This window comes from Phoenix dactylifera, chromosome 6 (genome assembly GCF_051530095.1).
Source record: "Phoenix dactylifera cultivar Ajwa chromosome 6, Ajwa_hap1_PhDact_Kaust_v1.1, whole genome shotgun sequence".
Classification (NCBI taxonomy): domain Eukaryota; kingdom Viridiplantae; phylum Streptophyta; class Magnoliopsida; order Arecales; family Arecaceae; genus Phoenix; species Phoenix dactylifera.
Genome location: NC_143195.1, coordinates 31,115,805 through 31,128,127, shown reverse-complemented (window position 1 = coordinate 31,128,127; position 12,323 = coordinate 31,115,805). Strand labels below are relative to the sequence as shown.

The following is a 12,323-nucleotide window of genomic DNA, read 5'->3' as shown; positions in this document are numbered from 1 at the left end:
CTATGCGAACAAAATTACCTACATTTATCACATCTGTTGCACACTGTGCTTGCAGCTTGTGGAACAAAACAGAGAAATCATCTATTCCATTGACGATCGCACACTGTAACACCATTGATGCAAGGCAATCGAGCAAACAATTATATGCCAAAAGCTTCCAAAACTTGATACCGTATGGAGTGCAAAACTCAAGACAGACCACAGAGAAATAAAAAAACTCGACACAAGGCTTCTTGATAGGGTTTGACGTTCATGCACCAGGCACCGCAGACTACGGAAAGAGGACTATCTGACTCGGTCCCGGGGATGTGACAAGTTTGACATGCATGAATCTAAAATTCTCAGATGACATCCAGTTCGGCCGAAAGCCCTCTATCTTTGTTTCGCAGCAGACCCAGATCCTATCCTAAATTATTTTAATTGTCATGCAGCAGATTAAAGTGCGGCCATGTACTGTATATGTTGATTGATGGAAAGATGACTCCTTGCTTTAATGCACTCTTTGATGAGCTTACTTAACTTGCCTATAATTATTACTACCTGGCATACTCTCTAGCATTAAAATAACTTACTGTTGTTGATAAATTAAACTTGCTATTGATGATAAGGACTCGTATTAAATGAAGCCGTTTTCTCGGTTATAGAACATCAGGATAAGAACAATCCATGTTATCTAATGCTCGGTGCCAAGCATATCCCAGTCCAACCTTTTCTAATGCTTGCTTACTTTCACCATGACCAATATTAATGGCTGGCCAGGTAGCTAGATGGCACATCAACATGAAGGAGCTTTTCTTAAGCTAGTGTTTGGAAGCTTGTGATGGTTTTTAATTCATGCTTCCCTCTGTTTGCTAATTCCAAATAAATCATCCCCGGACGAAGGCCTATCATACGTCCACTCATAAAAGCGAGGACGGCGGTGGGGTTTTGGTGCGAGGCTAGAGTCGCAAAAGAACGGGGTTTCATGTGCCATAAAACAGCAAGCATTAATTGGGATGAGGGTGACCAGATTCAAGACACTCCCTGGTATACTGTTTGCACCATAAAGCACTGTATAGTACTTAATAAATACGGAGATAGATGGGCATCAAATAAAAAATATTATATATGACACGTACGATCATTGACAGCGATCTATTTCCTAATGGTGGCCATCGAATACTGAACAATATTATGCCGTGGAGCATCCATACTCGGAGTGACAGAGTGGGTGGTAGAAAAGATAGGGCCATTGCCTTGGCTCCCATAGATGGACTTTGCTCGCTGACGTTCGTTTACCAAAATTGAACCTGGTGGCTTTAGGTATGGTACTGTTGAAGAAGTACCAGTACTTTGAAGTATTTAAGAGGTACTAGCTTGCTTTCTGCTTGAAAACTTATTATAGACATACCCTATGGTTTTTGAGAGGTGATACATGTCGTATTGAATTTTTTAATGATTTACGAGGCACGAGAGGGCAGAAATGCATGCCAAGATGTACATACACAAGTATGCAACGTGAGACACGTAATTCTGATGATGTGGACGCTGCATGCAATTGTATTGGCATAGATATTAGTCGGAAAGGTGTGGCTCACAAATCATGCAAGTTATGTGCCTGGCGTAGTATAGAATGATGGGGGTAGTGGTTAATATATAGGAAAAGAAAAATATGGTTAAACTAGAGCCTACTTTTGAGCTATCTGGCAATCTTGATCCATTTTAGAAAGTATGTAATAAAAAACAAAATCTTTGGAGACATAACATTGAAATGTATATGACAATTATGAATGCATCGATCTTCTAGGTTAGAGTGTTTGATAATAAAACAAGAATACATATCAAACTCCTTTCAGAGGAAAGTGCCAACCCGCCGATCTAATAGTAATGTAAAGTAGTCTATTATCAAACTCCTTTTTAACTTATGCCTAGCAAGAATACATATCTGTGGACATTTTTCTAGATTTGTTTACTTGACATGTAATTCTTCAAATATCTACAAGAATCATTAAAATTTCTAAACAAAAATCGAGTAATGTATAAAACTCAATTTTAAACAAACTTTGAACTCGTAAAATTGCTTAGTTATATCCATGCACATGCATACCCAGCATATAGGAGATTCAAAAGTTATTAGAGGGATTTGAAATTCGCATGTTTGTTAATATTGAGAGAAACAAATTTCTACTAACCAAGATAAAAGATATATACAATATAGGAGAAAAAAAAATAGTATGTTGTAGTCAAGTATCAGATCATCTTACGTAGATATCTGCAAGAGGACATATCTCCTAACCTAAGGACCAAAGGTAAATGTATCAAAAAGAATCTAAGCTTTCTTACTTGAGCAGAAAGCAAAACAGTTGTCCAACCTCATGGTGAGGTCGGGTTGGAACTTGCCTATATTCTGCATTGAGTGAATGAGGAATTTTTCTTAAATTTTTGTGATCTGTTTCTCAAAGACATTAAGTAAATGAGTAATGCTGCAAGACGCAATCTTTCTCTTCCAAGGTGTTAATCAACTTAGTAAAACCTCTTGTATTAATATAAAAGACTCAAGATCACTCACTCTCTCACTCACTCTCTCTCTCTCTCTCTCTCTAGAAAAGAAAAGAAAAAAGAAAAAAAAACAACTATGGGACCCGACCCACATATCGCAAGGCTGGTGCCAAGTGAGAGGATTATTGTATTTTCTATTTGAGAACACAGTAGTTATTTGCCATCAATTATATTTGATCTTGAACCACCAGTTTGCACATTCATCAAATAAATACAATGTCTATAAACACATACATCAGACAGATCACCACTAAAATATCTAGATGGAAGCTCAAATTCTCATGTTACCACATAACATTTGATTAAATATGATCCATCACCTAAAAGGTAGGCAAATTCTTCCTCATTGATTGCAAAAATATATAGATGAAAGCTAGAATTCTCATTATAATACTGAAAATTTTCATTTTAGTAATATTTTGATAAAGTGTGAACTTAGGGCTAGCAGTCAAGTTGGTTGGAGTAGATATGGGTTGAAATTGATTCATTTTAATTAAATAGGTAAACTAACCCAATCTACAAAGAATTGGATCAAGTTAAATAGATTAAACAAGTCGAGATTATCCATCCCGACTAACCGTCTTTTGTGAGAATTAGGATTTCATAACATGTTAGCAACAGAGCCTAGCTTGTGGCCATGGCGTGTTATTTTCAATTAGAGGCGCGTGTTATTTTCAATTAGAGGCAACATCGACAGGATGGGGTTAAGTTGATGCCCAACTAGATCCAGTCGTACAAACAAAATGCATAAATTATAATTTAAAGCTATCCGGTCATGCATCTGGCATATACGCCAAGATTATAGGCTCTTTTATCAAGTGAACTTATAATAAGAAGGCGATGTGTCATGTCTAAAGATATAGTCACTTTCTTTTATAATAAATAAAGATATATTTCATAACCGTCTTCTTTACTCCCCTCGCGGCAATTTAGACATCTGCTATGGTTCTTTGGATACCTACATGATTTCTAAATACGTTGCTTTTTATGTAATACCTGCATTTGTCTGAAATCAAACTCTTCTCAACAACTGTATCTGAACAAAGATTTCATGTGAGATGAGAGTAGCCATTGAAAAAGTCCCTTAATTTGAGTCCAGACTTTTCCTGTGCGAGGCACGTGCCCATCGCATATAAAATGGCGCCTTGGGGTGGCCGAAGTTAAGTGTTAGCCGGGGAGTTCCAACCACCACCTACCCCTTTTCCATGGCCAAGGCCAAGGCCAGCGAACGATTTTAATGAAACAATCAAGTCCTTCATCTCTCCATCCCTCCCCTTGCCCTTAATCTTACAGCCCCCACAGGCGGAGACGTCCTCCTCGACCCCCCCGATCACCCCCATCCCACTCTGTTGAGTGGTGGCTTATTAATTCCAGTCCAGACACTCTCTCGCTGCTTGGAGATTAATCATCCAAAGAATCCTAAGCTTTTCGTCTCGTTCTCTTATTATTGATCGACGCAGAGGCTAGCGTGGAGTGGCAGCACTTGTTTCTTGTTGTACTGACACAAAATGGGAGGTGGCGGGGCGGCGAGATCGGCAGCGGCGCTTGCCGGGCGGATGGCGAACGACGTCGTGAGCTTCATCGTGTTCACCATTTTGGATTTGCTTGATGTAATGCTATGTCTTTTTTATAAGCTCGTGGACTACGCCATGGAATCCGAGTGGAAGCCTTGCTACTGCTCCTCCTCCCCCAAGGACATGGTTACCAGCAGCGGCGAGATCCTCGTGTCGGAGAATGGGGGCTCGAAAGTAGTCCGGCTTTCCTCCACCAAACTCCAGCTGGAGGACATCTCAGACACCTTGTACTCCAGGCCCTCCCTCGTCTCCGAGGTCTCCCGGACGACGGTACGTGAGCTCCGGAGGATTAAAACGGGGCGGCAAGGCAGCCGGCGTCCTGCAGCGGCTGCGCGGAGCGCAGGCGGGGTTCGATCCGCGTCGCCCAACACCACGAAATTCACCATCAAATCCACCATCATTCAGATGCTCCAGGGCAGGATCGGCGGCGGCAAGTCGTACCCCGTGCCGCGGTGGTCCGACTGCGACTGCCCGACCTGCACCTCCTGGAGCTCCCGCGACTCCCTCCTCTTCGTCCACGCCGAAGCCCCCAAAGGTAACTACTACCAGTCAGAATTTATGGCCTTGAAACTTAATGCAGGATTTAGAAATGGCGTGAGAGAGTGAATTGGGTAATGTGATGCTTGTGGTGTGGGTAGATGGAGGGGTGGCGGAGGAGGACGTGCTGTTCATACATGGATTCATATCGTCGTCGGCGTTTTGGACGGAGACGGTATTCCCGAACTTCTCCGAGGAGACGAGGGCGAGGTACCGGCTGCTTGCGGTGGACCTGCTGGGGTTCGGGCGGAGCCCGAAGCCGTCCGACTCGTTGTACACGCTAAGAGAGCACGTCGAGATGATCGAGCGCTCGGTGCTGGATCGCTACAAGGTCCGGTCCTTCCACATTGTCGCCCACTCCCTTGGCTCCATCCTCGCCCTCGCCCTCGCGGTGAAGTATCCTGGTGCCGTCAGGTCTCTCACCCTCCTCGCCCCGGTATATAACGTCGAACACCATCCGCTTCTGTTCCTTCCTTCCAGTCCTCTAGTTTGTAATCTGGTTTGCTTGCTAAGAATCAAGGGCTTGTTTCGATGTCTGCAGCCGTATTTCCCGGTGCCGAAGGGGGAGAAGGGGACGCAGTTTGTGCTGCGCCGGGTGGCGCCGCGGCGGGTGTGGCCGCCGATGGCGTTTGGGGCGTCGGTGGCGTGCTGGTACGAGCACATCAGCCGGACGGTGTGCCTGGTGGCGTGCAAGAACCACCGGTTCTGGGAACTCGCCTTCAAGTTCGTCACCCGCAACAGGTTGGCACTCAGTAATGCTTCTGGTTTTTCCTTGTCCGCTCCTTCTACGCAGTAGTAGCCCAACTTCCTGAATTAATTCTCAGCAACGCCCACCATCAGGGTGACCGGCGAGAATTATTAGGTTAGCTTCAAATCTAATTCTGCATCCAATCTGATCAGATCCATAGGCCAACGCTTCCAAGTCCGCGCTCCCTTACGATTTTAGAATCTCCGGGGTAAAAGAATGGTCATCCCATACTCCATCAACTCCCAAGTCCGTAATTCTTAAGCCACCATTTTCTGAAGCCAGTTTGCTTCTTAGAAATTATCTTATTTTCATGATAATAGTTATTTTATACATGGTACATGCACGTTGAGCTGCAAGGAATTGAACTTGCTGACCAGTAGCAGGCCAAACAGTAATAATAACTCTCAAAGTACGCAGTTCTTTATGTTGCCAGCTACACCATCCTAGCCAAGTTGCTGGATTGGGAGGGCCGTTCGGATGGTAAGCCACCACGTACCGCACAAGGTGGTTCACCATCTCACCCTACGGTCCATACAGTAGTCAAATGGGGTATCCACCCATACCAACTATATATTCCTCCAAATCCAGCTGCAAGGGAACCACTGGCAATTGGCTGAGCCAGTGATCATGAATCCTGAGAATTTTTTTATTGCAACTCATTTCTTAGGTACTGAATTCGTCTTCGGTACTTAATTATGTTATGTTGATGATGGCAACAGGATTAGGACCTTCTTGATGGATGGCTTCTTCTGCCACACCCATAACGCTGCATGGCACACCCTCCACAATATTATTTGTGGAAGTGCCGGCAAGATTGATGGCTATCTTGATGCAGTGAGAGAGAAACTTAGCTGCGATGTGACAGTGATCCATGGGAGGGACGATGAGCTCCTTGCAATTAGTTGTAGTTACGATGTCCGGTGCAAGATTCCTCGAGCGCATGTCAAGGTTGTGGACAACAAGGACCACATCACCATCGTCGTGGGCCGCCAGAAGGCTTTTGCCCGGGAGCTTGAGGAGATATGGAAGAATACAAGACGCTGAGTGTGTATCGAAAGAGAGAGAAATATTGTGGAAAAAAAAGACAAAAAAAAATGTTAAAAGGTGAGAAAAAAAAAGAAATAAGCAAGAAAGACCAATATGTCTGGTAACAAAGGAAGAACAGCCTGAGGGAAATGCAGAGGTTGGGCAGATTTATTCTGCCTTTAGCTTTTATTTCCTTTTTTTTGTTAAAAAAAAATCAATTCAAAATATATCTGACTTAGTGTTATTGTGGAAAGTTATGTGGAAATTATTAGAATTTAGTCTGCCATTTTTTCTTTATTCCTCATCTATTCCTGCTGCAACCTATACTTAATAGATGCCCCTGAAAGAATTGTCAGGAGACCAGACATTATTTTTCTTTTTTTTCTTTCTTTTTTTTGGATATTCCTTGTTCTTTGATATTGATATCAATCATTGCCATCCTATGTTTTCTACTATTAACTATCTGATATCTAATTTTCGTACCAAGCTAAAACAAATCTCAAAAGAGATTGTGCTGGAGAAAAATTATAGAATTATAAAAATAACCGTTTATTAATGGACAAAAGAACCTTGGATTCTCCATATTGCAGCACAACCTGTGAGCCACACTTTTCGCACGTACGTTACGTGAAAGAGCATCAACAATTGAACCTCTTCTGACAAGCTGGTGGACGAGGTGGATTGGAAGAAGGGGAGGTGTAGGAAATAGAACTAAAATTTCCATGGACCTCTCTATCTATTCAAGTCTTTGCTAGTTTGGGCGTGGGAACTGTATGGCCGATCTGGACTCTCTGAAGGCTTTAAATCCGTGTCACATTGACGGGTTGCAATCCATGTCAGGCATATTAATGTAGGAGAGAAATTACGGGCCTTATTTGACCTCATGGAGCTGTGGTGAGCTATGAAAAACATCAAAGGATGGGTTCATCCCCTTAGTCCATAACGTTTAATTTCTTAATAGGGCCAACTTCTCTGTCCCCACCATGCTTCTTATGATTTAGTATTCTTCTGGTATATCTCGTTGGAAGTGTCAAAATAGGGTATAGTAATCTCTTCTATCTACTAAAGAAAGAGTTGGGTTGTCTTCTGTTTGGTTCCTGTTGCTGATGTGGTTCATGGCCTGATAGTGTGTGATTTTGGTGCAGCTCGGAGGGCTTAGTTTTCAGGCAGTTTTTGCGCAAATGGTTGCAATTTGGTTCATGCCCTGATAGTATAATGGCTTTCAAAGAAAAAAAAAACCTCCTAAACTTTGGCTAATTCAGGTATGTTATTTGCTATTTGAGGTCTAACGTTATCCAAAAAAAATTCCTAATTTGAACATCAGACTCATGCTGCTCAAGCTGCATGTTCGAATTGTCCATTATTTTTTAATTTCTCATAAAAACTATCACTTATTTCATTAAAACGTAAGAACGGATGGAAGCATTGAAATGGAAAAAAACATCTGTCTGCATGGGCCAAGTATGAGAGCATGCTTAGACTTAGTAACTGTGTCGACAAGAAGGATGGTTGCGTACACATTGAAATACATGATTTCTCTTCGATGATAGGTGTGCCCTAGCTGTTGAATGTGATATCCATGGGAAAGCCATTCTCTTTACTGATTGAAAAGGGCTAATTTCCTCCTCTTAAGGTTGAGTCCAATGGAAGCGAACACCCTCTTCCTTACTGAAGTGGCAAGGGGTGATGCCATCCTAGTAGATCCATGGTGGTGTAAAAAAATCTATATTAAAAAGAACTTTTGTTTATACCAAATTCTGATTTGAAATTGCTTGAGTTTTTGAACAGAATTCTCCTAACAAGAAGATGAGTACCTTCATTATTATCATTTAGAAGACAGTAGATGAATGCCTCAACCAACTCAAATGAAATAATGTTTCAGGATCATTATAGCGTACTTGGCAGTACTGTGGACTTATGCATCATGCGTGCTCCAATGGAACAATGATGCGGCAAGATGCTTCTGGAATCAAAGGTTGCAGTAAGGTACATGCGGAGAATATGTCTGATATCCCAGGTCATGCAAATACTTATGCAATTCTTAAGACATCAAGATGCGGTGAATCTTGGCTAATAAAAATATAAAGTTGGATATCAGTTCAGGAGCTGACTACAAAAGGTAGATACGTAAAGCATGCCTTTGATCCAAGAGTTGGTGATTGATCTCATCCTCCAAACTGACCACAGGATTGTGATTTCGTCTATCAAGAGATGCTAATTAATAAAATGGCTAACCAATACATCAAAGCTACGGAAGGGTAAGCATGTAGGTGAGCAGGTGCTGGAAATTCCGTCGTGCGCTTCCAAAGTCCAAACCATAGATCACCTTCCTAAAAGAGAGTCATTGCTTGGAGATCTAAGCTAGATTATTGGCAGACTCCCACATCAAACTAGGGTATAAGAAAATAGGAAATGCAAGAAGGGATGGTTCAGCAATATAGAAAGAAGCCGTCCACGTCTCCGCTGTGATTGAATGGCTTGCACGAGCTAAGATGGAAGCTCTAAATCGTTCTTGCTTGCACGGAAACTTCATCATCTTCCATGACTTCAGTCCTGCTGCTTCTCTCCATTCTTAGTACAATTCCTTCCAGCAAGGCCTCTCTTTCACCGACTTCATATTAAATCAACAACTCCTCTTCAAAGCAATAATTAAGGGGATGGTCATCAGTCTGGTACTTTACAGTCCTCCAATACAAGGATTTTTACTTACCATCCGTCTTGGAATATTGTATAAGTATGACCATTTTGGGCCTTGTTTGGATATTTCAACCAGGCCAACTGGTCGTTGACCCTCATCTTTAAGGATCCATCGAAGCTCCAGCCTCGATCCTGTCGGTTTATTGGTCGTGGAAAAAACAAAGAACCATGAAGATCTTATTTTTATTTCCGCATATTCAAGCTTGGAAGTGTTAGGCTAATATGGGCTTCGCTCAAATAGAATGCCCCATCCGCGAATCCAGCAAGAAATCGATCCCAATCCTTCTGGATTCCAAGTCATTCAAATTCGTTTGTTTACTTATTTGTTTGCTATCAATCTATGGCAAATCTCTGGTTACAGCCAAACTTTTCAGTGCATGGATTTTTCGAATGACCTCTCTGTTTAGCAACAATGAGAGGTTTGGGGATCAAGTATGGACAATGCAACAGTATTTGGATCTAGAAATTAGTGTGGATGGATGGATCTTTCTTCCTTTCTCTCTTAATTTTTTTTTAAAGACAAAATCAAGATGGCTACTAGCGATGACTAATTCAATTGTATTGGTAGCATGGCTGTTGGTCCCCCTCAAGGTCCCTGGAACGGCTGCAGGCCATGGCCATTTTAGAAACCTGGCTTACCTTTGTTAAATTCGGCTTTGTGATTCTGACCTAGAGTGCTGGAAGTTGATAGCTGCTTAATGGAATGATTTTAACATGTATTTGTAATAATATTATCTTTTTTTATGAAATTGTTTAAGATTTATTTGGCTGTGTATGATGCTCTTAATATAAATCACTAAGAATTTAGACTTCGCAAGTCAACAGAAGAGTTTTGCCCTTGGACTCCAAGTGCAGTGATGTAGCATCATTTTTGTAGAAGTTTAGTATAGTTAAGTCACTAAGATAAGAAAAAAGATCTAATCTGAGAAACTACAGGAATTAAATACTTAGAAAATTCAGCCGCTTTTATAGTGGGTCAGGATTAGGATGTCTGCATTGTGGAAGAGCAGAGAGGATATATGGCATGAATTTTGACCTCCTCCGCATATGTATCATGTTCTTATGCCCATCCTTGGGGGTAAAAATGACAAAACTGGAACTAAGAGTTAAAAAAATGAAAAAAAAAACTAACTACTGTTCTTCAATCACAGGGGCAGTAAAATTAAGATTTGACTCTGAAGATCCTACTCCTAAAGTTAAAAATCATTACAAATACTTCAGTCATGACATAATAAACATTCCATCACATTACTCGATGAGATGCATTAAGTAGATCCATTGGGAAGAATTAAAATCCTGTTATAGTGAGACTAAGATAAATTGCCCGCAAGATTAAGCGTGTGCATTGGAGAAACGAACAAGAGATTGCTCGTAGCGAGGGGCAGCACCACAGGGCCTCCATTCGGCTTTAGGAAATAAGCCCCTCTTGCAGTCTGCCACTGGAAAGAGCACAACCGCAATCTTCCTTGTCTCTTCTTCAGACAATTTAGATGTCCTTGGCTTTCTGGATTCCAGTTTCATCGACGGGGCGCTTGGGGTCACATCCGTGTCCTTCCTACTGAATAAGAGAGTTAAGGATTTTTGTGAGCATAATCAGGAAAAAAGATAAAAAAAAAATATAAAGAGTTCATTACCCGGCAAAGGCCATTACTGCCTTCTTCGGTGCCGGGGTGGAGAAGTCGAAGTGCAACTGTTGAGCCATGAGAGCCTGCTCAGAGAACATCAGGGGGGAGGAAAAATAATAGTTAAGTTTCACGTATGACATCCCTCTATTTATTTAAGTAAAGAAGATGGAGTGGTAGAGAGGCTTCACGGCATTGTGGAAGGATTTAGAGACGACGAGCGATGGCTTGAGTTCATCGTGGTTCAATTTGCATAGGATCTGGACCTTTACATGAGAAAAAGAGTAAGGGAGGAAAAGAGTCGGAAAAAAGGCCTGAGAGTTGGAAGAGTGAGGATGGAGATTGGCTTACCAGAACGTCCAGAGGGAGGGAGTCAATGGAAGCAGGCATGAGAAGGCAAGAGGAAGATGGTGCAATCCATGCTCTCCGGTTTCAGATACCAGTTGGTTCCGTTGTAGCTTTTAATATTTGAATCCTCTCTTCTTAACCGCTTCAGTTAATCTCTGTTTGTTTTTTTTGGAAAATTTTAAGAAATCTCACTCACCCACGTCCAATTCAAAGCCTCATCTCCTAAGCTCTAACCGCAATTCCGCCAACCTACCCACTCGTTCCAACTTCCGAACTCTCCTCATGCCAACAAATAAATGGGCTTGGTCCCTCTCTTTTCTGAAAAAGACAACAATGCCATTTGTGTTGGGCCAGCATATAGTTTGTGTTGGGCGAGCCCATTGGGCCAACAGATGAGCTCAGTTGGGTCAAGCTCAGGTTGGACAATTGAGCAATTCGGCCCTGGTGCCAGCCCAATCCAAATTTATGTAACAAGGCCACCTAATCAAGATAACTCTTTAAAAGCCTACAATTTGCAACCCTTTAAGACCTAACTTGACTCAACCAAATAGAAGGTCTGTATGGGTTTGGAGCAGATGGTTCAGTCTTGGGTTACGTTGGGTTGCAGGTTTCCTTCTATGTTTGCCTGAACAGTTGGCAAGACCTAACCCAACTTAAAGATGAGGAGAAGAGGAACATAAGGATGTTGAGGACTTCATAAAATATACAAGTCCAGACTTGCAGTTTGAATATATTTCGGGGAGACGTAGGTCCAGATTTGTTAATTGTAGCTCATAAAATGCCTCCCATGCCTTACAGCCCTGCACGTGTGCACTCGCATCTGGGCCATGAATGTGCATGCATGTGAGATATCTATAACATGTATAATATAAATAATTTTGACTCCATCATGTGTTATCCTTAATTCCATCCGACGAATATGAGATAACTGACGTTTGTATATGAACATCCATAGAACCCATCCTCCGAGTACAAGCTGGAAGAAAGAAAGATGACTTGTTATAAACAATGAATAACTATAAACTCACCACTTCTGGGTAATCTATAATAGCTCTCCAACAACTAATAATCATGGTCGGGATGAAACATCAGCAGTTATTGTGTTCAATATATTATAAACTCATTAATTATGTTGACAAGCACAAGTTGTTATTCTAGAATTTGATGAATGGATACCATATGATTTACATGCGCTCAAAATATGTGAATATTTATGCAAGTCAGTCGCATCAA

General features: G+C 41.8%; 1 protein-coding gene across 1 annotated transcript; it reads left to right on the top strand.

The window, feature by feature from the left end:
* Positions 1 to 3,700: 3,700 nt before the first annotated feature.
* LOC103716909 (putative lysophospholipase BODYGUARD 3) lies at positions 3,701 to 6,882 on the top strand. The gene is made up of 4 exons (XM_039126675.2): positions 3,701 to 4,647; positions 4,751 to 5,085; positions 5,191 to 5,390; positions 6,117 to 6,882. The coding sequence occupies exons 1-4, from the start codon at positions 4,047 to 4,049 to the stop codon at positions 6,439 to 6,441; spliced, it is 1,461 nt and encodes a 486-aa protein (XP_038982603.1). The 5' UTR covers positions 3,701 to 4,046; the 3' UTR covers positions 6,442 to 6,882.
* Positions 6,883 to 12,323: the final 5,441 nt, after the last annotated feature.

Excerpts from the sequence above, each read along its gene's own strand:
- LOC103716909 (XM_039126675.2), top strand. The coding sequence starts at position 4,047 with ATGGGAGGTGGCGGGGCGGCGAGATCGGCAGCGGCGCTTGCCGGGCGG. Across the intron at positions 5,086-5,190 it reads CTCTCACCCTCCTCGCCCCG|CCGTATTTCCCGGTGCCGAA; the intron begins GTATATAACGTC and ends CGATGTCTGCAG. Across the intron at positions 5,391-6,116 it reads AAGTTCGTCACCCGCAACAG|GATTAGGACCTTCTTGATGG; the intron begins GTTGGCACTCAG and ends TGATGGCAACAG.